Raw genomic sequence first — 23,314 nt, forward strand, 5'->3', positions numbered from 1 at the left:
TGGCTTTTATATTTACATATAAAATGTTATTGTTTTTGTCTGCCCTAGGTATCTGCATGCACTGGCTAACCCAGGGTTAATTAGTTTTACTGGGCCTTATCTGGATGTTGGAGGGGCTGGCTATGTGGTCACAATTAGTCATACTGTCCATTCTTCCAGGTAGGATTGTGTTTATGTTTTCCCAAATTATGGGCTCCTTTTTACAAAGCTGCACTATCTTTAGCAGCGCTGAATGTGAAGAAGCCCATGAGAAAAGGCTTCTTTGCATTTAGTGCAACGCTAATCAGTAGTGCAGCTTTGTAGAAGGAGCCCTGTATGATGTGTAGTACATCCACTGACATCACTGAATAGATGAATATAGTGATATACATGTATGCATCTTTTTATGATCCAGTGATAGCTGTTGTTAAAGGTGGCCCAGCTGCCTTGCAGGACCTGTTGTGCATCTTGTGAGCCACTTAAGTGTAGCGGGTTATAAATCTTATAAATAGATAAACCTTACAGAAACTATTGTATGTGGAGGTAATATGAAGCCCGACACGGCCACGTTTTGCCTTCTTAAAGGGCTGCGTCAGGGACTTGAAATCATAACTGTTGAAAGAACATATAAAAGCAAGTAAGTTTAAATCATAAATTAACATTACTATTTAAATAAACCACATAGACCACATAATAAGAACATATATAATTAGAAACCATCCATATATGAATATTACGTAATAATAATTAAAAGTATATACTCCAGTGGTGCAGTCTAAACAATTCCACCTACTGGACTAAAACAGCTGAAATTTAAAAAAAAAACCACATTTGCTGAATATTTGTCAGACCTTGTAACATTGCTAAATCTCAAGTGTCACGGAATGCTCCACTAACATACACATCAGAAAAAGCATAGATGTATGTACTAAGAACACATTTGCTGAGTGTTTTCCAAACCTTATAGCCTTGAGAAATCACAGAAGCCAAAAGTACTCTTCTAACATAGATATCTAAAATGGAAACACTTTTTAAGGATTTCTTCCTAACTTATAAGTTGCAAAAATCTGATAAAAGAAACTACTATATCAAGCATTTCTTGTAGCCACACATAAGCACAAACCTTCTCTCCTGAAAAGCAGCAGTAACAGCAATCTGTGCTGATAAAAACACAGTGAGCTCTAAGCTCACATGATATAGAGGCTCTAGGGGTCAGAGGCCACCTAATTAATCCAAGAATTGAAAAATATAGAGAAAAGGCTAGAAATGATGCTTTTAACCAGAAAAAGTCCCACAATATTAGTAAATAGTATCACAGCTCTTATTTACCATTGACTAGAGATCAAAAAAAATTTTGTGGTTAAAATGCTTCAGAAAATATACCAAAAAGCAGTTCAAACAGGCTTAAACCTCCTTTTATACACATTAAATCAACTAAATAGTACTCAAAGCTTCATAAAAACTCATAAATATGCAAAAAACGTTAAAATACATTTGCATTTCAAGATGTGTGTTCCAGTGATGTCACAAGTGTACTAAATACTTTCCATCCACTGATAATCTTGCTAAATACGTCAATGAAAAAATATTAAAATTACGCAATTCACTCCCCCAACAGAACTCCAACTCAGAACATTTCTTTACTGTCCTTGAGCCCACCTTGGGTGCCTATCCAGCTGATCGTACCTGGTCAAACTTTGATCCTCTCACCATTGAATCAGTCACCCAGGCAATCCTAAGGTTCTCCAATTCTTACTGCAAATTGGACACTTGTCCCAACTATTTACTCAAATCTGCTCCTTATCGATACTTAGTAGATCTAACAACCCATCTAAATTTCATGCTTCAACAAGGTTTCTTCCCTGAGGATCATGGTAATATTTTTCTCACCCCAATACCAAAGGACACCAAGAAAAAGACCGATGATATTACCAGTTATCGCCCAGTTGCCTCTATCCCACTGGTGGTTAAATTAATGGAAAGCATGGTGACTAAACAACTTACGAACTACCTAACCAGGTTTTCTATACTACACGATTCGCAATCAGGATTCCGCTCCCTTTATAGTACTGAAACTGTTTTAGTTACTTTTTTGAGCAAATTTAAGCAAGAAATAGCTATTGGAAAAAATATACTTCTTCTCCAATTTGATATGTCTAGCGCATTTGATATGGTCAACCATGACATTTTACTAAATCTCCTTGATTACTAAGGGATTGGCGGAAATATACTCAGATGGATTAAAGGCTTCTTATCCTCTAGATCATACCAAGTAAAATCGAATTCAAACATATCATCCTGGAAACCAGTTTGCGGAGTCCCTCCACTTTCACCAACACTCTTCAACATATTGATGATTCCACTGGCCAAATCCTTATCCAATTTAGGCCTTAACCCATTTATTTATGCTGATGATGTTACAATTTATATACCTTTCAGACACGATTTGACAGAAATCACCAATACAATTGATTGGTTTGAATACAATGGATGCATGGGCAAACTCATTCCAACTGAAACTAAATTCTGAAAAGACTCATTGTCTTATCCTTTCATCTAAACACAATAAGTATAAACCTTCAACCTTAAACATCCCAAACTACTCTCTTCCAATCTCGGATAGCCTAAAACTGCTTGGTGTCATAATTGACTGCAATCTGACACTTGAAAGTCAAGTAAATTCCACTACAAAGAAAATGTTCCACTCAATGTGGAAACTTAAACGCATAAAACATTTCTTCCCACGAGAAGTATTTCGCAACCTAATACAATTTATAGTACTAAGCCATTTAGATTACTGCAATGGAATCTATGCAGGTTGCAAAGAACAACTAACAAAGAAACTTCAGACCGCACAGAACACAGCAGCCAGACTGATATTCAGAAAACCAAAATTTGAAAGTACCAAACCCCTTCGTGAAAAACTGCATTGGCTTCCCACCAAGGAACGTATTGCCTTCAAGGTTTGCACTCTTGTCCACAGGATTATTTTTGGTGAAGTTCCTGGATACATGTTGGACCTCATAAAATTACCACCCAGAAACAGTACCAGCCTTTCCCGAACTTATTTAAATCTGCATTATCCAGACGGCAATGGACTTAGATACAAATCAACTTATGCATCCAGCTTTTCTTACATAAGTACACAACTGTGGAACGCTTTGCCCAAAACCGTGAGATCTATCCAAAACCATCTTAACTTCAGGAAACTACTGAAAACCAACTTGTTTAAGAAGGCCTACCCCCCTGATCCAAATTAACTTCCTGCGACACAGCAAACTATGGACCGTACTAGACTTTTATCACTACCCGCTCTTTATTTCCTTGTTGTTTTATACTGTTTGTTACATGCTTACTACTGTACTATGTATTTCTATTATTGAACCGGAGCCTACCTCTACAGTATTGTGTAAGCCACATTGAGCATGCAACTAAGTGGGATAATGTGGAATATAAATATGTTTAATTAACGTGGACCAGCCTGTAAAATGAACAAATTAACTTTTAAAATGATCAAAACAGCCTAAAAATGTGAAAAAAAAACCTGGGTTACAAGCTTAAAAGCATGAAAATAATAGTCATAACAGCTTAAAAGTATAAACAAAAGGAGAACATAACAATATGAACATTTTAAAAGCATATTAATAAAACAGAAAACATTATTATCAATCTGAAAAGGTAAAACTTAGAGACAGATACAGTTACTCACGTAGCTAGAAGTATCAGAGAAAAACTGACAAGTCCATCTCCTGATTAAGACTGAGACCCAACAGTCTGGAATCTAAAAATTTGTATCTGCTCAGTCCTCAATACAATCTTGTCGAAATCACCTCTTCTCCATGATGTCCTTGGGCTTGTTAATACAAAAAAAATTGGTAGTCCTCAAATACATGGCCAGACTATAAAGAGTGTTCCACGAATGGCTTATCCTTAAAGCTCTTTTTGATTGCACCTCTGTGTTCAATAATCCTTGTGTTGAAATTCCGCTTAGTCTTACCAATATAAATCAGCTTACATGGGCACACTGTAACATATACAATTCCAACAGTCTTGCAGTTTGAAAATTGATGTAGGTGGAACGGGTCTCTGTTTATAGAGTATTTAAATTCCTTAATTTCCAAATTGATGGAACAGACTTAACATGAGCCATATTTAAAATGTCCAAGTGGTAATTGCCTTGTAGATTGCTTGAGACATGGCAAAGCAGATGGCACTAGAATATCCTTCTCTTTTACTATACCACTATACTATGCATGACTTATATTCTGCAATACCTCTAACATAGATTCATCACGGATTACAAAAAGAGTAGGCATCCCAAAATAGATGGAATTACATAGTATAAATAAAATCAAAGAGCAGTACAATTAAAATAGATCAAAAATCAATCTCTGTCTAAGAACATTATTCCTGAATAAAAATGAGAGTAATGTCATGTCCCCTACCTCAATGCAAGCGGCGGCGTCAGGCTGTGCAGGGTCCCGTCAACACGCACACTTGACTGGCACAGCCCTGAGCCATGTGTGTGTAGTTCTTCTGTGGCTGCAGGCTCCTTGATTGCTTTGCTTCCATGCACCTGGCTCTGCTCTATCTCTACCATGAGAAAAATGGTGAAAAAAAGACTGAAAGGAGCAGCTCGCAGAGTAAAAAACTTGCATCAGGCGTGGATGCTGTTTAAAAACACCATCCTGGAGGTTCAGGACAAATATATTCCACGTATTAGAAAAAAGGGAAAAAAGACTAAACGTCAGCCGGCGTGGCTAAACAGTAAGATAAAGGAAATCATTAGAGCCAAAAAACAATCTTTCAGAAAGTGGAGAAGAGAACCAACTGAAAGTAACAGGATAGATCATAAGGAATGCCAAGCCAAATGCAAAGCGGAGATAAGGAGGGCAAAAAAGGACTTTGAGAAGAAATTAGCGTTGGAAGCAAAAATACATAGTAAAAATTTTTTTAGATACATTAAAAGCAGGAAACCGGCCAAAGAGTCGGTTGGGCCGCTGGACGAAAATGGTGTTAAAGGGGCGATCAAGGAGGACAAAGCCGTAGCGGAGAAATTAAATGAATTCTTTGCTTCGGTCTTCACCGAGGAGGATTTGGGGGGGACACCGGTGCCGGAAAGAATATTTGAAGCGGGGGAGTCGGAGAAACTAAACAAATTCTCTGTAACCTTGGAGGATGTAATGGGTCAGTTCAGCAAGCTGAAGAGTAGTAAATCACCGGGACCTGATGGTATTCATCCCAGAGTATTAATAGAACTAAAAAATGAACTTGCGGAGCTACTGTTAGAAATATGCAATCTGTCCCTAAAATCGAGTGTAGTACCGGAAGACTGGAGGGTAGCCAATGTTACTCCGATTTTTAAGAAGGGTTCCAGAGGAGATCCGGGAAATTATAGACCGGTGAGTCTGACGTCGGTGCCGGGCAAGATGGTGGAGGCTATTATTAAGAATAAAATTGCAGAGCATATACAAAAACATGGACTGATGAGACAAAGTCAGCACGGATTTAGTGAAGGGAAGTCTTGCCTCACCAATCTAATGCATTTTTTTGAGGGGGTAAGCAAACATGTGGACAATGGGGAGCCGGTTGATATTGTATATCTGGATTTTCAGAAGGCGTTTGACAAAGTGCCGCACGAAAGACTCCTGAAGAAATTGCAGAGTCATGGAATCGGAGGTAGGGTATTATTATGGATTAAGAACTGGTTGAAAGATAGGAAGCAGAGAGTAGGATTGCGTGGCCAGTATTCTCAGTGGAGGAGGGTAGTTAGTGGGGTCCCGCAGGGGTCTGTGCTGGGTCCGTTGCTTTTTAATGTATTTATAAATGACCTAGAGATGGGAATAACTAGTGAGGTAATTAAATTCGCCGATGACACAAAATTATTCAGGGTCGTCAAGTCGCAGGAGGAATGTGAACGATTACAGGAGGACCTTGCGAGACTGGGAGAATGGGCGTGCAAGTGGCAGATGAAGTTCAATGTTGACAAGTGCAAAGTGATGCATGTGGGTAAGAGGAACCCGAATTATAGCTACGTCTTGCAAGGTTCCGCGTTAGGAGTTACGGATCAAGAAAGGGATCTGGGTGTCGTCATCGATGATACGCTGAAACCTTCTGCTCAGTGTGCTGCTGCGGCTAGGAAAGCGAATAGAATGTTGGGTGTTATTAGGAAGGGTATGGAGTCCAGGTGTGCGGATGTTATAATGCCGTTGTATCGCTCCATGGTGCGACCGCACCTGGAGTATTGTGTTCAGTACTGGTCTCCGTATCTCAAAAAGATATAGTAGAATTGGAAAAGGTACAGCGAAGGGCGACGAAAATGATAGTGGGGATGGGACGACTTTCCTATGAAGAGAGGCTGAGAAGGCTAGGGCTTTTCAGCTTGCAGAAGAGACGGCTGAGGGGAGATATGATAGAAGTGTATAAAATAATGAGTGGAATGGATCGGGTGGATGTGAAGCGACTGTTCACGCTATCCAAAAATACTAGGACTAGAGGGCATGAGTTGAAGCTACAGTGTGGTAAATTTAAAACGAATCGGAGAAAATGTTTCTTCACCCAACGTGTAATTAGACTCTGGAATTCGTTGCCGGAGAACGTGGTACGGGCGGTTAGCTTGACGGAGTTTAAAAAGGGGTTAGATAGATTCCTAAAGGACAAGTCCATAGACCGCTATTAAATGGACTTGGAAAAATTCCGCATTTTTAGGTATAACTTGTCTGGAATGTTTTTACGTTTAGGGAGCGTGCCAGGTGCCCTTGACCTGGATTGGCCACTGTCGGTGACAGGATGCTGGGCTAGATGGACCTTTGGTCTTTCCCAGTATGGCACTACTTATGTACTTATGTACTTATGTACTTATGCCTGGCTTCCAGGCTCCTTTATTGCTTTGCTTCCACCCACCTGGCTCTGCTCTTCCTCTGCCTGGCTTCCCTTGCTTCTCTCCTATTGGTCTTCCAGTTCCTCCTTCCCCTGCTCTTGACCTATGACTGTGCTCCTTCTCCCTGCTGATGTCAGATGCCAGCGCTTTATCAGCTGAGCTCTCCCTAGACTCCTTGCTTCAGCTTCTACTTTGGTAGGTGTTACTTGCTCAGTAGTGTGCTTCTCCTCTACCTTGTTCTTCGTTGCTGACTCTGCCAGTACCTGGATTACTCTCGTGTCTGCTGCCTGCCTACTGACCTTGCCTGTACCTGGATTACTCTCGTGTCTGCTGCCTGCCTACTTGACTTTGCCTGTACCTGGATTACTCTTGTGTCTGCTGCCTGCCTACTGACTCTGCCTGTACCTGGATTACTCTTGTGTCTGCTGCCTGCCTCCTGACCTTGCCTGTACCTGGATTACTCTTGTGTCTGCTGCCTGCCTCCTGACCTTGCCTGTACCTGGATTACTCTTGTGTCTGCTGCCTGCCTCCTGACTTTGCCTGCACCTGGATCACTTTCTTGCCAGCTGCCTTTCTGGCCGTCACGTTCATCACCCCGCTTCCTGCTCCATTTCGTAAGCCCTGCAGGTCGCCTGCACCTAAGGGCTCAATCTCTGGGGAAGGTCGGTCAGTGCAGGTGAAACCTGGGGTTGTCCGGCCGCCAAGCAGAACCTGGTCCAAATACCGGGCTCGGCAGCGCTCTACTTGTTACAAGAACTCACAGGTCTGACAAGTAAATAGATTTTATATAACTCGATATCCTATTCCAGACTTTAACAACTAAATATTTTAAAAGAGGATTCTGAATACAAAACTTGTAGCTAGAAAGATCATTTAACCAAATCATTAAATAAATGAGTTTTCAAATTCCTGAGAAAGAGATAATAATCATTCAATAAACATATCTCGAGGGGAAGAGCATTCCAATAACGAGCAGCCATAAAAGAAAATGTATGAGAAAATATTGATTTAAAACGGACATGTTTAGCTGAAGGAAAAACGAGAAGTAAGTGATTGCACTTTCTTGAAACTTTGTTAGATCTTAACAGAGACACAAACTGAGCCCCACCTTCTGGACACATACCATTAAGGAATTTTGAAAATAATACGAGATTTCACAGGTAACCAATGCAGTTTGGCCAGTAAAGGATTTACATGTTCTAACCTAGTTTTTCTAAATATTAACCTGGCACAGAGTTCTGAATCAGCTGGATCCTGGAAAGTTGTTCAGAAGAAAGACCTAAGTATAAGGAATTACCATAATCAAGAAGTGGCAAAATCGTTAACTGTACAATGATGCTAAAGTGTTCTTCTAGAAAGTAGGATCTTAACAGACATAATTGTGTTAGTTTGAAATAGGATTTCCTAATGAGACTGTTTAATTGGGATTGTATAGACAGTAATGAGTCCAATACAGTTCCCAATATCTTAGAGGTTGTATCTTCCTTAAGGTGAAATCAGGTGTTATCCACAATGTTTTGTGGTATTTTAGTTGGAGCCATAGTGAACCGTAATACTTTTGAATGCAACCATCACTGTCAGAGAAATGCCTAATACCTTTGATGATATACCAGTGTTTCCTTAATACCCCTACCAAACTAGTTGACATGTGGTTAAACGTAAGTGGAAAAATAATCTTACCGGTAGCCGATTTCTTAGTGCCTTTTAAAAGCTCTTTCCTGTCTGTCTGTGTTGCACGCTGAAGACAAGTGTTAATGCAACTGCTGTAATGTAGTAGTTGGTTTACATCTCTTGGCATCCTATAAACATCTGTAATGAATTTACATCCAGAGCATGAAACATTGATGTCTAAGAAAGGTACACAATTTTCACTATGCTGCATCTGAAATTTAGTGTTGTCCAGTTGATTCAGCGAGGTATAGAACCTTTCTAACAGTTCTTGTGTAGCCTGCCATATGATGAAAATATCATCAATGTACCTTTTCCATAAGAGAATGTTCTCACTATACAAACGTGCGTTCAAAAATTTCTCTTCAAATCTCCCCATATAGAGAGAGGGGCATAATCGAAAGGGACGCCCAAGTTTTCCTCAGGACGTCCTCGCAGGACGTCACGGCGAAGGGGTGGGGAAACCCGTATTATCGAAATAAGATGGGCGTCCATCTTTCATTTCAATAATACGGTCGGGTACGCCCAAATCGAGAAATTTAGGTTGACCTTAGAGATGGTTGTCCCCGATTTTCGGCGATAATGGAAACCGAGGACGCCAAGTCATTTGGTCATGGGAGGAGCCAGCATTAGTAGTGCACTTGTCCCCCTGACAGGCCGGGACACCAACCGGCACCCTAGGGGGCACTGCAGTGGACTTCAGAAATTGCTCCCAGGTGCATAGCTCCCTTACCTTGTGTGCTGAACCCCCCAAACCCTCCAAAACCCACTGCCCACAACTATACAACACTACCATAGCCTTAAGGGGTGAAGGGGGGCACCTACATGTGGGTACAGTGGGTTTCTGGTGGGTTTTGAAGGACTCACATTTACCACCAGAAGTGTAACAGGTGGGGGGGGGATGGGCCTGGGTCTGCCTTCCTGAAGTGCATTGCACCCACTAAAACTGCTCTAGGGACCTGCATACAGCTGTCATGGAGCTGGGTATGACATTTGAGGCTGGCATAGAGGCTGGCAAAAATTTTTAAAGTTTTTTTTTTTTAGGGTGGGAGGGGGTTAGTGACCACTGGGGGAGGTCATCCCCGATTCCCTCCGGTGGTCATTTTGTCAGTCTGGGCACCTTTTTGAGGCTTGGTCACTAGAAAAAATGGACCAAATAAAGTCGCCAAGTGGTCGTCAGGGACGCCCTTCTTTTTTCCATTATCAGTCGAGGACACCCATGTGTTAGGCACGCTCCAGTCCCGCCTTCGCTATGCTTCTGACATGCCCCCGTGAACTTTGGTCATCCCCGCGACGGAAAGCAGTTGAGAACGCCCAAAATCGGCTTTCGATTTTGCCGATTTGGGCGACCCTGGGAGAAGGACGCCCATCTCCCGATTTGTGTCGAAAGATGGGCGCCCTTCTCTTTCAAAAATAAGCCTGAGAGTGCCAATTGAGGGGGGCCATTGTTGCGCCCATTGCTGTGCCTTTTATTTGATGATAGTAATCTCCATTAAAGAAAAAAACAATTTGTAAGAGCAATGTTTACTATTTCAGCTATAAATTTTGTAGGTACTCACAAAAAAAAAGTCTGTTTTTGAGAGTGTCACAAATTATATCTATAGTATCAGCCTGTGGTATGTTCATGTATAGGGACTTCACATCCAATGTCACAAGAACAAGAAACAGCAAAAGGAATGTAAAGTCAAATGCAAAGCATTGATAAGGGAGGCTAAGAGGGACTTCGAAAAAAAGATTGCGTTGGAAGCAAAAACACATAGTAAAAATTTTTTTAGGTATATTAAAAGCAGGAAGCCGGCAAAACAATTGGTTGGACCGCTAGATGACCAAGGGGTAAAAGGGCGATCAGGGAAGACAAAGCCATAGCGGAGAGATTAAATGAATTCTTTGCTTCGGTCTTCACCAAGGAAAATTTGGGAGACATACCGGTGCCAGAAATGGTATTCAAAGCTGACGAGTCAGAAAAACTGAATGAATTCTCTATAAATAAGTAGTAGTAGTAGGATGTAATGGGGCAGTTCTACAAATTGAAGAGTAGCAAATCTCCTGGACCAGATAGTATTCATCCCAGAGTACTGATAGAACTGAAAAATGAACTTGCGGATTTATTGTTAGTAATATGTAATTTATCCTTAAAATCGAGCATGGTACCGGAAGATAGGAGGGTGGCCAATGTAACGCCGATTTTTTAAAAAGGTTACAGAGGATATCTGGAAAATTATAGACCGGTGAGTCTGACTTTGGTGCCGGAGTAAATGGTAGAGACTATTATTAAGAACAAAATTACAGAGCATATTCAAAAGCATGGATTAATGAGACAAAGTCAACATAGATTTAGTGAAGGGAATTCTTGCCTCACCAATCTACATTTCTTTGAAGGGGTGAACAAACGTGGATAAAGGTGAGCCGGTTGATATGGTGTATCTGGATTTTCAGAAGGCGTTTGACAAAGTGCCTCATGAAAGACTCCAGAGGAAATTGTAGAGTCATGGGATAGGAGGTAGTGTTCTATTGTGGATTAAAAACTGGTGAAAAGATAGAAAACAGAGAGTAGGATTAAGTGGTCAGTATTCTCAATGGAGAAGGGTAGTTAGTGGGGTTCCCCAGGGGTCTGTGCTGGGACCACTGCTTTTTAGCATGGGAGTAACTAGTGAGGTAATTAAATTTGCTGATGACACAAAGTTATTCAAAGTCATTAAATCGCGGGAGGATTGTGAAAAATTACAAGAGGACCTTACGAGACTAGGAGACTGGGCGTCTAAATGGCAGATGACCTTTAATGTGAGCAAGTACAAAGTGATGCATGTGGGAAAGAGGAACTCGAATTATAGCTAATTATGCAAGGTTCCACGTTAGGAGTCACCAACCAAGAAAGGAATCTAGGTGTCGTCGTTGATGATACATTGAAACCTTCTGCTCATTGTGCTGCTATGGTTAAGAAAGCAAATAGAATGTTAGGTATTATTAGGAAAGGAATGAAAAACAAAAATGAGGATGCCTTTGTATCGCTCCATGGTGCGACCGCATCTCGAATATTGTGTTCAATTCTGGTCGCCGCATCTCAAAAAAGATATAGTGGAATTAGAAAAGGTGACACTGTCGATCACAGTATACTTCTTGATACCCTGTCCTCACTTGGATTCCAGGGCTCTGTCCTTTCCTGGTTCTCTTCCTACCTCTCCCTCCGCACCTTTAGTGTTCACTCTGGTGGATCCTCTTCTACTTCTATCCCTTTGCCTGTCGGCGTACCTCAGGGTTCTGTTCTTGGTCCCCTCCTCTTTTCTATCTACACTTCTTCCCTTGGTTCATTAATCTCATCCCATGGCTTTTCCTACCATCTCTATGCTGATGACTCCCAAATCTACCTTTCTACCCCTGATATCTCACCTTGCATCCAAACCAAAGTTTCAGCGTGCTTGTCTGACATTGCTGTCTGGATGTCTCAACGCCACCTGAAATTAAATATGACCAAAACCGAGCTTCTTATTCCCCCCCCCAAACCCACCTCCCAGCTCCCCCCATTTTCTATTTCTGTTGATGGCTCTCTCATTCTCCCCGTCTCCTCAGCTCGAAACCTTGGGGTCATCTTTGACTCTGCTCTCTCCTTCTCTGCTCATATCCAGCAGATTGCCAAGACCTGTCGTTTCTTTCTTTACAACATCCGTAAAATCCGCCCCTTTCTTTCCGAGCACTCTACCAAAACCCTCATCCACACCCTTGTCACCTCTCGTTTAGACTACTGCAATCTGCTTCTTGCTGGCCTCCCGCTTAGTCACCTCTCCCCTCTCCAGTCGGTTCAAAACTCTGCTGCCCGTCTCATCTTCCGCTAGGGTCGCTTTACTCATACTACCCCTCTCCTCAAGACCCTTCACTGGCTCCCTATCCGTTTTCACATCCTGTTCAAACTTCTTCTACTAACCTATAAATGTACTCACTCTGTTGCTCCCCAGTATCTCTCCACACTCGTCCTTCCCTACACCCCTTCCCGTGCACTCCGCTCCATGGATAAATCCTTCTTATCTGTTCCCTTCTCCACTACTGCCAACTCCAGACTTCGTGCCTTCTTTCTCGCTGCACCCTACGCCTGGAATAAACTTCCTGAGCCCCTACGTCTTGCCCCATCCTTGGCCACCTTTAAATCTAGACTGAAAGCCCACCTCTTTAACATTGCTTTTGACTCGTAACCACTTGTAACCACTCGCCTCCACCTACCCTCCTCTCTTCCTTCCCGTTCACATTAATTGATTTGATTTGCTTACTTTATTTATTTTTTTTGTCTATTAGATTGTAAGCTCTTTGAGCAGGGACTGTCTTTCTTCTATGTTTGTACAGCGCTGCGTATGCCTTGTAGCGCTATAGAAATGCTAAATAGTAGTAGTAGTAGTAGAAGAGCGGCGAAAATGATAAAGGGGATGGGACAACTTCCCTATGAGGAAAGACTAAAACGGCTAGGGCTCTACAGCTTGGAGAAAAGGCGACTGAGGGGATATTTGATAGAGGTCTGTAAAATAATGAGTGGAGGTGAATTGGTAGATGTGAAGCGTCTGTTTACACTTTCCAAAAATACTAGGACCTTTAGTCTTTCCCAGTATTTATTTATTGCATTTGTATCCCACATTTTCCCACCTTTTTGCGGGCTCAGTGTGGCAATTTTGAGTAATAGTATCACCTCCACAATCCATATTACTCAAGATGTTGATAATATCTGCAGAGTCCCTAGTGTAGGATGGTATCTGAAATACAAATGGTCTCAAAATTTTAGCCAATGACTGAGATTATACGTCTACCTGTCAGTGATGTGAGAGATTTGTGTATCTTCAGGAGAATGTAAATAGTTGGAGTGACTGGGTATTTTACATCAAGGAACTCAATTTCTTTATTAGTCAGAGTGGTGTGGTAGCCGTGGTAGTCCACTTTTAAAGGTAATCAATGGAAATCAAACAAAATAAAACATGGAAAAGAAAATAAGGTGATACCTTTTTTATTGGACATAACTTAATACATTTCTTGATTAGCTTTCGAAGGTTGCCCTTCTTCGTCAGATCGGAAGTAAGCAAATGTGGTGGATGACAGTATATATAAGTAAAACATCCAAGCATTTCATTGATAGTCTAACAGGATGGGGATGGATAGGTGAGAGGAGGGTGATAAACATAGCAATACAACTTTATGGTTTATAATGGGCTAGAAAACCCAGATCTTTATTAGTCAAAAACTGTCTCTTTAGCAATATTCAAACGAGAACCAATTTCACTCTTGTCGCGGACTATAGAGGCAGTAAACCAAACCTACTGTAAGACTCCAACTTCAATTCTGACTCTTACTAATATTAGGCTTTACATTTTTTGTTCTGGTTCTAAAGTACTGGTAAATATATCTTTGTACTTTAGATCTAGATAGATAGATAGATAAAATATGGCAAATTTGTTGTAATGTTGTAAGTTTTTTTTATTTTGAAGCTGGAGTGAGAGTTGGTACATTTTTACAGCCATGCCCCCCTCCATAATCTAGCATCTCTTCTTCCCCAGCCCACTCCATCCCCCAGTAATCCGGCATCTCCCTTTCTTTTTCCTAACCCCATAGTCCAGCATTTCTGTTTCTCTTCCTTCCCCTCCCCCATCCCTTTCCCCTGCTGTCACTGCCTTCTCCACCTGAGCCCGAAACTGCATCAGAAATGCAACACAGCAGTAGGCTTTTGAGCATCTGTATCTGTTCCAAGCTTGCCACATCTCATTTCTGCCCTTCCCCCTCAGATGAAAATATCCTGTTGGAGGGAGTGAGATGCAGCAGGCCTTGAACACGCACATGGGTGCTCACAGGCTTGCTGCTGCACTGACAGTAGCTATCCAGTTCTACTCTGCCACTTCCTTGCCAACACCCTCTGAATTCTTCTGGCCTAGGCAGATGCCTAGTCAGCCTATTGTTAAAGGTGGCCTAGAAAGGTTAGTGGTAAGGCTGATACTAGGGAACACTTCCTAGGGCTTCCTATATCTTTCCTATTATGTGTCCTCTTCCCCAAATTTCATCCCAGTGCATCAAACGCTGAGGGGATGCCCCCAACCCCTTCTTGCCTTCTTAATGTTTTGAAATATTCTGTGTAGCCCTTCTTGTGACATGTTTGGAGACCCCAGCCTTAAGTGATTATTTTTTTCTTCCCATTGCAATATTAAATATTACCAGCAGAGGTCACCCTACCTTCATGGGAACTAGATACTGTTTGTTTTAAAGCTGCCTCAACTGGAAATATATGGAAGAATTCTTCCAACGTCTTTATTTGCACTAAGGAAGAAAAGCAAAAAAATCAATACCCTGTAGAAAGAGAGATTGTTGTCAGCAACCTTTTCTACTGGCAATATTTTTAGACTCTATTGCTCTTTTCACTATTTTTAAGATGATAACTTTAAGATGATACGTCTTGAAGAATAGGGATGTCATTAAAAATAAAAACCAAACACTATATTGTAGTAAACATCCAGTGATGTGCGTTAGGCATATGAAACCAAACATACAATTAGAAAAGCATTAATATTTAAAAGAGCAGTTCCAGAAAAGCTATGTTTAAATGATTATCAACATTATTAAATCCTGTTTGTTTTGATTTTCTTTCGTATTAGTTGCTGAAACAAATGAATAGTTTCTATATTCTGAAAACTCTTCCTGTTAAACACAGCAGGGTGCTTCTAAAGGATGAGGACCCATGTAGGCAACACTCCAATATATGCAAACAATCAAAATGGCATGTAGAAAACGGAGGTTTAGATTAAGTTTTATTGTACTTACTTTAGGGCTAGAAGTTAATCGCAGTTAACTCTGCAATTAATGCATTAATTCTTAATTGCTATTAAAACTATTAATCATAGTGCAGCGTCTCCTGTCTTCTCCAAGCATCTCTTCTTCTCTTTTCCACTCCCGACCCCTGTCCTCAGAGCATTCCAGCATCTTTCCCCCCCACCCATGATTCAACATCACCCCCTGCAGCGGTTTACGTTTTAAAGTGGTCTTTTGTTGGTCCCAGGCACCAGAAGTGTTGCACATGTGCTGCCTGCAGACTGGTCTGTAACTTCACTCTGAACCTTCCTGCAGGGTTGCCAGGTGGAAAATTTTTTTCCAGCCCGATGGAGCCCAAAAAACAGCCCAAAACCCGCCCAAACACAAACCCCGCCCCTGACACCCCCACCCCTGCGTCATCAACCCCGCCCCCGCTGTCATCAACCCCGCCGTCACCGGCCCCGCCTCCCACGTCACCGGCCCCGCCTCCCACGTCACCGGCCCCGCCTCCCACGTCATCGGCCCCGCCTCCACATCATCGGCCCCGTCATCGGCCCCGCCTCCCACGTCATCGGCCCCGCCTCCCACGTCACTAACCCCGCCCAAAACGTCATTAACCTCACCCAAAAACGTCACTAACCCCGCCCCCCCGCGGCCGAAAAAACCGCCCTGAAGGCCAAAACAGCCCAAAAAACCGCAACCCGCCGCGGGCAAAAATTTCCCGCGGCGGGTCGCGGAAAACCGCCCAATTGGGCGGTAAAACCGCCCACCTGGCAACACTGCCTTCCTGCCCATGCAGAAACAGGAAGTGATGTCAGAGGGAAAGCTTCAGAACAGGCAACAAGCGGTGTATGTGCAGCACTACCTCTACCAGAGACCAAAAGAAGATCACCTTTAAGGTAGACCAGTGGGGGTTGGAGGGGGAAGATTGAGAGGGAGCAGATACCAAACCCCGGGTGGGGGGAGGGGAGTGAGCTGCAGAACTCACTGTGGGAACAAAGCATATATTACCAGGACTTCCAAACCCGGTAGAGAGTGAGAAGTATAATTTATCTTAGCATTCTGGATATCTCACAAACAAAACCTCTCACTCGCTGTCCTTATTCCTAACTGCCCACAATTATATTTACACTTATACTGAGAGTAATGGATAAGGCTCAGGTGTTATTATAAAAAGGTAAAGCTGTTTATTGTATAGTACTGGCAGCAAATAATAATAAATGTAATCAGAGACAATGAATTATGCAAAATCACTCGGAATGATGTTAAAGGGTCTTAAGTACCTGTCAAGGGAACTAAGCACTCACTTATCCTAATCCTGAAATTATTAGGATGCCTAACCCCCAAGCACTACCAGGCACTAAGCAATAGCAGTTCAACCTGACATATCATCACTCACGAATACTGGATCCGTAGGCAGGTCAGGAACTGATGATGATGGACCAGGATTCAGGAACTCAGTCAGCAGCAAGTGGATTCTCCCCAACCAGGCAAGAGTCTGTGCAGACAGGTGATACCACAAGCCTTCGTCCTGTGGCAGGCTTGGAACAAGCTGGTGGCCGTTATCTAGTTTCTGGCAGATAACAGTTCACTCACCAACTAGCTGATAACACCTTCAAGGTAGGGGTTTTTTTTACCCTCTTCCAAGTCTTGGTCCCAGGTTACCTGGAACATGATGACCTGATTTCCTTAATGTAACAAAGAGAGGGAACCAACTACAGAAAAAGAAGACCAAGCAAAAAAACAGCACAAAGGGCCTTTAAAAACAAAAGGGAACACGTTTTTTTCATTAAAAAAAATCCTTAAATAGTGAACTTTGATTGAAGAAAGACCCGACACGGGCCGTGTTTCGGTGCTACTGCACCTGCGTCAGGGGTCACGCCAATAGACTAATTTCAAAAGGCTGATGCTTTCCAAAATTTTGTGTGATATAGTCCTCCGGATAAGATGTAATGCGAAGCTCACACAGCACCGTGTTCCCTTTTGTTTTTAAAGGCCCTTTGTGCTGTTTTTTTGCTTGCCCTGATATCCTTGCAATGATATCAAATACTGTTGTTAAACTACTGATAACAAAAGTTGTTGTTGTCCAAGTTATTTTGCCTTTGTCAAACTGGATGTTTCCACATTGTCCTCGAGGCCTTACACAATATCAAGCCTCTGCATTAGGGCTGACAATTGACCAAGACTGTAAATGTCAGGTTCATGATGTAGGCTAGTGCTCAATTGCAGTGCTATATGCAGGGTTTTGGCCCTACACCGCAAGCAGAACTGGTGGGGCCACCAGTGGAAACTATGGCCAAGGAGGTGAGCTCCACAAGCCACAAGAAGTGCTTGGTGCTGCTCCCCACCAAGTTTGTTTTGCTCACGGAAGTGAAAGGCAAGGAGAGAAAAGTGAAGAAAGAGAGAGAGAGATAATGGACCTGGGGGAAGAGGGAGGGAAGGAAAAGAAAGGGAGAGGTGGATCTGAGGGTAAGAAGATTATCAGTTCTTTATGACATGAAAGGGGAAGGGGTGGGATTTGATATACCACCATTCTGTGGTTACAATCAAAGCAGTTTTACATACATTATAAGTACATAAGTAATGCCATACTGGGAAAAGACCAAAGGTCCATCGAGCCCAGCATCCTGTCCCCGACAGCGGCCAATGCAGGTCAAGGGCACCTGGCAAGCTACCCAAACGTACAAACATTTTATACAAGTTAGTCCTGAAATTGTTGACTTTTCCCAAGTTCATTTAGTAGCAGTCTGTGGACTTGTCCTTTAGGAAACCCTCCAACCCCTTTTTAAACTGCCAAGCTAACCGCCTTCACTACGTTCTCCGGCAACGAATTCCAGAGTTTAATTACGCGTTGGGTGAAGAAATATTTTCTCCTATTTTGTTTTAAATTTACTAGTCCTAGTATTTTTGGAAAGCGTGAATAGACGCTTCACATCCATCTGTTCCATTCCACTCATTATTTTATATACCTCTGTCATGCCTCCCCTCAGCCATCTCTTCTCCAAGCTGAAAAGCCCTAGCCTCCTTAGTCTTTCTTCATAGGGAAGTCATCCCATCCCCGCTATCATTTTAGTCGCCCTTTGCTGCACCTTTTCCAGTTCTACTATATCTTTCTTGAGATGCGGCGACCAGAATTGAACACAATACTCAAGGTGCGGTCACACCATGGAGCGATACAACGGCATTATAACATCCTCACATCTATTCTCCATACCTTTCCTAATAATACCCAACATTCTATTTGCTTTCCTAGCTGCAACAGCAGCACACTGAGCAGAAGATTTCAGTGTATTATCGACGACGACACCCAGATCCCTTTCTTGGTCCGTAACTCCTAATGTGGAACCTTGCATGACGTATGTAGATACTTATTTTGTACCTGGGGCAGTGGAAGGTTAAGTGACTTGCCCAGAGTCATAAGGAGCTGCAGTGGGAAATAAATGAATTTAATATCTTTAATTGTGTGATTAATCAAAATACTGCCCTAATTTATTTATATTATTTCAAATTATTTATATAACAAGTAAACCAAACAAAATAATATTAAGAGACTGATTACTTAAGATAGCAATGTAAAAAAATGTATTTGCAAATGGCATTGCATGGCCATAACATCAGATACCCATGCGTTTATTTTCATCCAAAGTGTTATAAGAAATAAATAGGACCAAAGGGGGAGTAAAGAGAGAGATCACGTCTCCTTCCTCTCCTTCCACAAAGAGAATGCACTAGCTGTGAGAAACATGCCACTTTGGAGGTAATATTATGGCTGCGGCAGTCAGTGGGGGTTTTTTCCTTTAACGCTGGCTGCCGCCGCTTTTTCCATACCTGGATATTCAGCATTACGACATACCTGAATAATGGCACTGAATATCTGGGTATTTGGTGGTCACTGGAAACAATCCAAGTACTGCCAGTATTCAATACCAGTACCTGGATAGCTATCTGGGCATGTTGGGGCAGCTATTAGGTTTATGTTACAGAACAATTGGATTCTTATCTTCAACAGTTCAATATTTTACATTTCTTACAGTCAGGTTTTAGATAGAACCACAGTGTGGAGACTGTAGTGTCAGCCCTGATAGCATATGGCAAGGAATTACTATGTAAAGGTCAATGTGCTATCGTTATTCATTGTGATCTTACTAGCTCATTTGACTTGGTAGATTTTGACCTGATGACAGAAATTTTTAGCCATTTTGGAATTCAAGAGGTTTTCTGACTGATCCATATTACATAGTAAAAAAAAAAAAAGAAGGGGTCTGTTCAGAGAGATGGCGATCTCTTAGTGGTGTTCCACAGGGTTCTCCTCTCTCTCCCTCACGTATTAATTTGCTAATGCAGTCCCTTGGAGAGGCTCTTGACCAGATCAGTGTTAAACACTAACCACCTGGTATTTCAAACCATTTAACTGACCAGCAATGGCTCCTGGCCAGGTAAATGGCACTTAACCGGCTATCCAGCGATATTCAGCGGGAGATCGCCAGTTATCTCCTGCTGAATATTGCTGGTTAGCACTTAGCAGATAACCGGTTATATCATGAGATCTGGCTCTTGTCTTATGGAATCCGTCCTTTAACCCTAAAGATATAGGCAGAATACAAGACTTGGCATAACATAACATAACCTAGCTTGCCTGGGTAATTATCTGAGTACCAGCACTGAATTTCAGCAGTACCCAGATAACTTCTGGCTCTGCCCCTGTTCTGCCCCAGTATTACCAGGTAAGGGCTGCTGAAAATCCAGTGATGACCCAGTGAGCAGGATTTAACCAGGTAGGAGCCTCTCCTACCTAAATTAGGCCCACTGAATATCAGGCCCACTATATTTTGACAGCTATATATATAGATCATGCAGCTGCTTTACAGTGAAATGAGCAAGTGTTTGTAGTGCTTCAGATTTTCCTATTGTGCCCTTAATATTAACCCTGTGTTTCCCTACAAGTGCTCATGTTTCCTCCGGACATACTGTGGCTGTCATGGGTATTGATTTCACCCTAAGATACTTCTACAAAGTTCTGATGGACTTAATTCCAGTCTGCAACCAGGATGGAGGCAACAAAATAAGGTAAAGATTCAGAAACTGATTTTTTTTTTGTCCATTTATGTTTTTGCACAATTGTTAGCTTCATAGCCCAGCAGTGTCATTGTAAATTCTAATTTCTGGATATTTCCAGCTTTTGGCCACCCTTGCCCACCAAGGATCCACCCCTTCTTCCTCTTCCAAACTAGAACTTCTTGCCTCGGGATCCTGGTATTCTTTTTTTTTTTTTAATCTTTAAATTCTTTTTATTAAACGCCAAAATGAACATCAAATTACTATATACAAAGTTTGCCCCTGCACCTCAGGAGCATAACGAAGAATACATAGTATCATTTATAACCCCCAGTCCCTCTTCTACCCCTCCCACCTCCACCCCCCCCCCCCCCCCCCCCCCCCCCAGTGTACCCCCATCACCCCCACCCCATCCACTAAGGATCCTGGTATTCTTTTTTTTTTTTTTTTTATCTTTACATTTTTTTTTATTAAACACCAAAATGAATATCAAATTATTATATACAAAGTTTGCTCTCGCACCTCAGGTGCATAATGAAGAATGACTTGCATACATAGTATCATAACCCCCAGTCCCTCTCCTACCCCTCCCAACCTTTCCAGTGTACCATCCCCATCCCATCCCCTAATCCAAACCATCCCCTAATCCAAAAGCACCTCCCCTCATGATTCATAGGCAGGATCCTGGTATTCTTATTTCAGAATCTGATTCTGGCACATTTGTTTCCATCTCTTCCCCCTTGTACCTAGCCTAAACATCAAGACGACTGTCCTCGGCTGGTAATCGGGGCCCTTAGCGCCTTGAAGAGCACTATACAATTGCACACTGTGGCCAATGAATTTCATATTGCCAGAGTGCAATGACCTGGACTTCTGCTCTTTCCAAGAACTTTCAGATCTGCCTTAACAGCTTTCCTAGCTTTGATCAGCCCAAGGGGGAACAGCCAGGCCTAGGAATTTTATTTCTTCTACTGGTGCTTCTGAGCCATTATCAGTTATGAATTATGTATATCCTAGAGGAACATTGGAATATGATACAGATGTTTAAATACTTGAAAGGTATTAATACCTAGACAAATCTTTTTCAGACGGGGAAACGGCAGAACTAGAGGGCATGAATTTTGGCTGCATGATAGTAGACTTAGGAGTAACATCAGGAAATACTTTTTCATGGAGAGGGTAGTGCATGCCTGGAATACCCTCCCATGGGAAGTGGTGAAGAAAAAAAAACAATGACAGAATTCAAAAACACATGGGATAAACACAGAATATCCCTATATAGAAAGTTCATAGAATCAAAAGCAAAATTAAATGACCTTCACAGTATAAACAGGACATAGAGGAATGTATGTTCCATGTAGCAGCAGATTCAGCTCTGGCTGCTGTTAGTGCAAATGTGCCATTATATCCATCCCTACTTTGCCTGTTTACAGGGTAGACTAGCCTCAGAGTCACACAGTTACAATGCCTGAAAGCTAACTTTCGGATTCTTTTCCAGAATTAAGTTATAAGTGCGTATGTATGGACAGTAGAAGTCTCTGTATGATGCCAATTTTTTACTTAACTTAGACTGCCATTAAAGCACTATTCCCACTGAGCCACTTATCTAAGTTTTCAACTTTCTACACACCCAAATCTTGGGGTTATCAAATGCTTTTTCCTTGCTTTTCATCTACACTTCACCCTTGGTCCTCATCCATAATAGGTATAGGCTGACTGTTCCATCAGCAAATTCGTACACTTTTGTTAAGCGTGGATTGGCCTCTAGATAAATAGCAATTGTTTTATATGTTGACTTAAAATACAGGGGTAAATCAAAATATAGAAACCAGAACCATAAACTATAACTCAAAAAAAAAATTTGTTACTGGTAATACATTCATAGAAAATGCAAAAATTATTTAAAAAACTGTAAACATGCATTTAAAATCCATTGTCAAACTAAGGAGATGAAATGAAGGAATCTGATGCATTAAAAATATCATAAATCAGTCCCTGAGACCTAACCTAAGCAGTTTGTTTAAGCGTACCCCTAGTCCTTGTACTTTTGGAAAGAGTAAAGAAGCGATTCGTGTCTGCCCTATTCAATTTCACTCGTTATTTTATAGACCTTAAACTCTCTCTTCTTCAAGCTGAAGAACCCTAACCTCTGTAGACTTTTCTCATAAGGGAGCATTCCATCCCCATTATCATTTTGGCCGCTTTTCTCTGTACCTCATCTAATTCAGCTATATCTTTTTTGAGATGCCATGATCAGAACTGCACTTGATATTTGAGGTGCAGTCACACTATAAAGTAATACAAAGGCATTTTAATAGTCCTTTCCTTTCCTAATGATTCCTAACTTTCCATTTGCTTTTTTTGGCTGCCGCTGGAGCAAAGGATTTCAACCTAGATTCTTTTCCTGCTGTTGATTTAACAAATCTACAGACAGATGATTAAAAGCTCCGCGCTGTTCCAAACAGCACTCCAAAAATAGCGCTGGAACAGCAGGGGGTGTTATTATACCTATGATCAGAGATAATTGCATGCAAATTTAAGCACGCAATTATCTCTGATCATGGGTAGCAGTGCGGGAGAATTGTGCTTGAGCATGCACTCGGCACAATCCTCCCGCACTTGTTTGACAGGTCTGGGCTGTCAAAAGCCCAAACCTGTCAAACACACGGGCTGGAGGTCCATGGGACCACCAGGCCCCAACTACCTCTGCCTCGAGCAAGGCAAAATGGGGGCTGGAGGTCCCCCCCCCCTGACGATCCCCCACCCCCCAGGTTCATGGAGGGCTGGAGATCCGATGCTTAAACATTACAAGCTCTGTATAATATACAACAATAATCAGGTATTAAACAGAAAGTGATCTACCAAATACAATACTAAACATCCCCAGGCCTTCCCCCAATGTTCTGATCTTTCATCTATTTTTGCACCTACAGTAGATCCAAAAAACCCATGCACTAGATATCA

General features: G+C 41.9%; 1 protein-coding gene across 2 annotated transcripts in view; it reads left to right on the forward strand.

The window, feature by feature from the left end:
- The window catches only part of CACHD1 (cache domain containing 1), a 534,201-nt gene that overhangs the window by 437,285 nt on the left and 73,602 nt on the right, over nucleotides 1-23,314 (forward strand). For both annotated transcript variants that reach the window (XM_030205962.1, XM_030205963.1), the window contains exons 16-17: nucleotides 49-159; nucleotides 20,240-20,362. In XM_030205962.1, the coding sequence (XP_030061822.1) occupies nucleotides 49-159; nucleotides 20,240-20,362 (234 nt within the window). The remainder of the gene's footprint in view (nucleotides 1-48; nucleotides 160-20,239; nucleotides 20,363-23,314) is intronic.

The sequence above is a fragment of the Microcaecilia unicolor genome, chromosome 6, assembly GCF_901765095.1.
Source record: "Microcaecilia unicolor chromosome 6, aMicUni1.1, whole genome shotgun sequence".
Classification (NCBI taxonomy): Eukaryota; Metazoa; Chordata; class Amphibia; order Gymnophiona; family Siphonopidae; genus Microcaecilia; species Microcaecilia unicolor.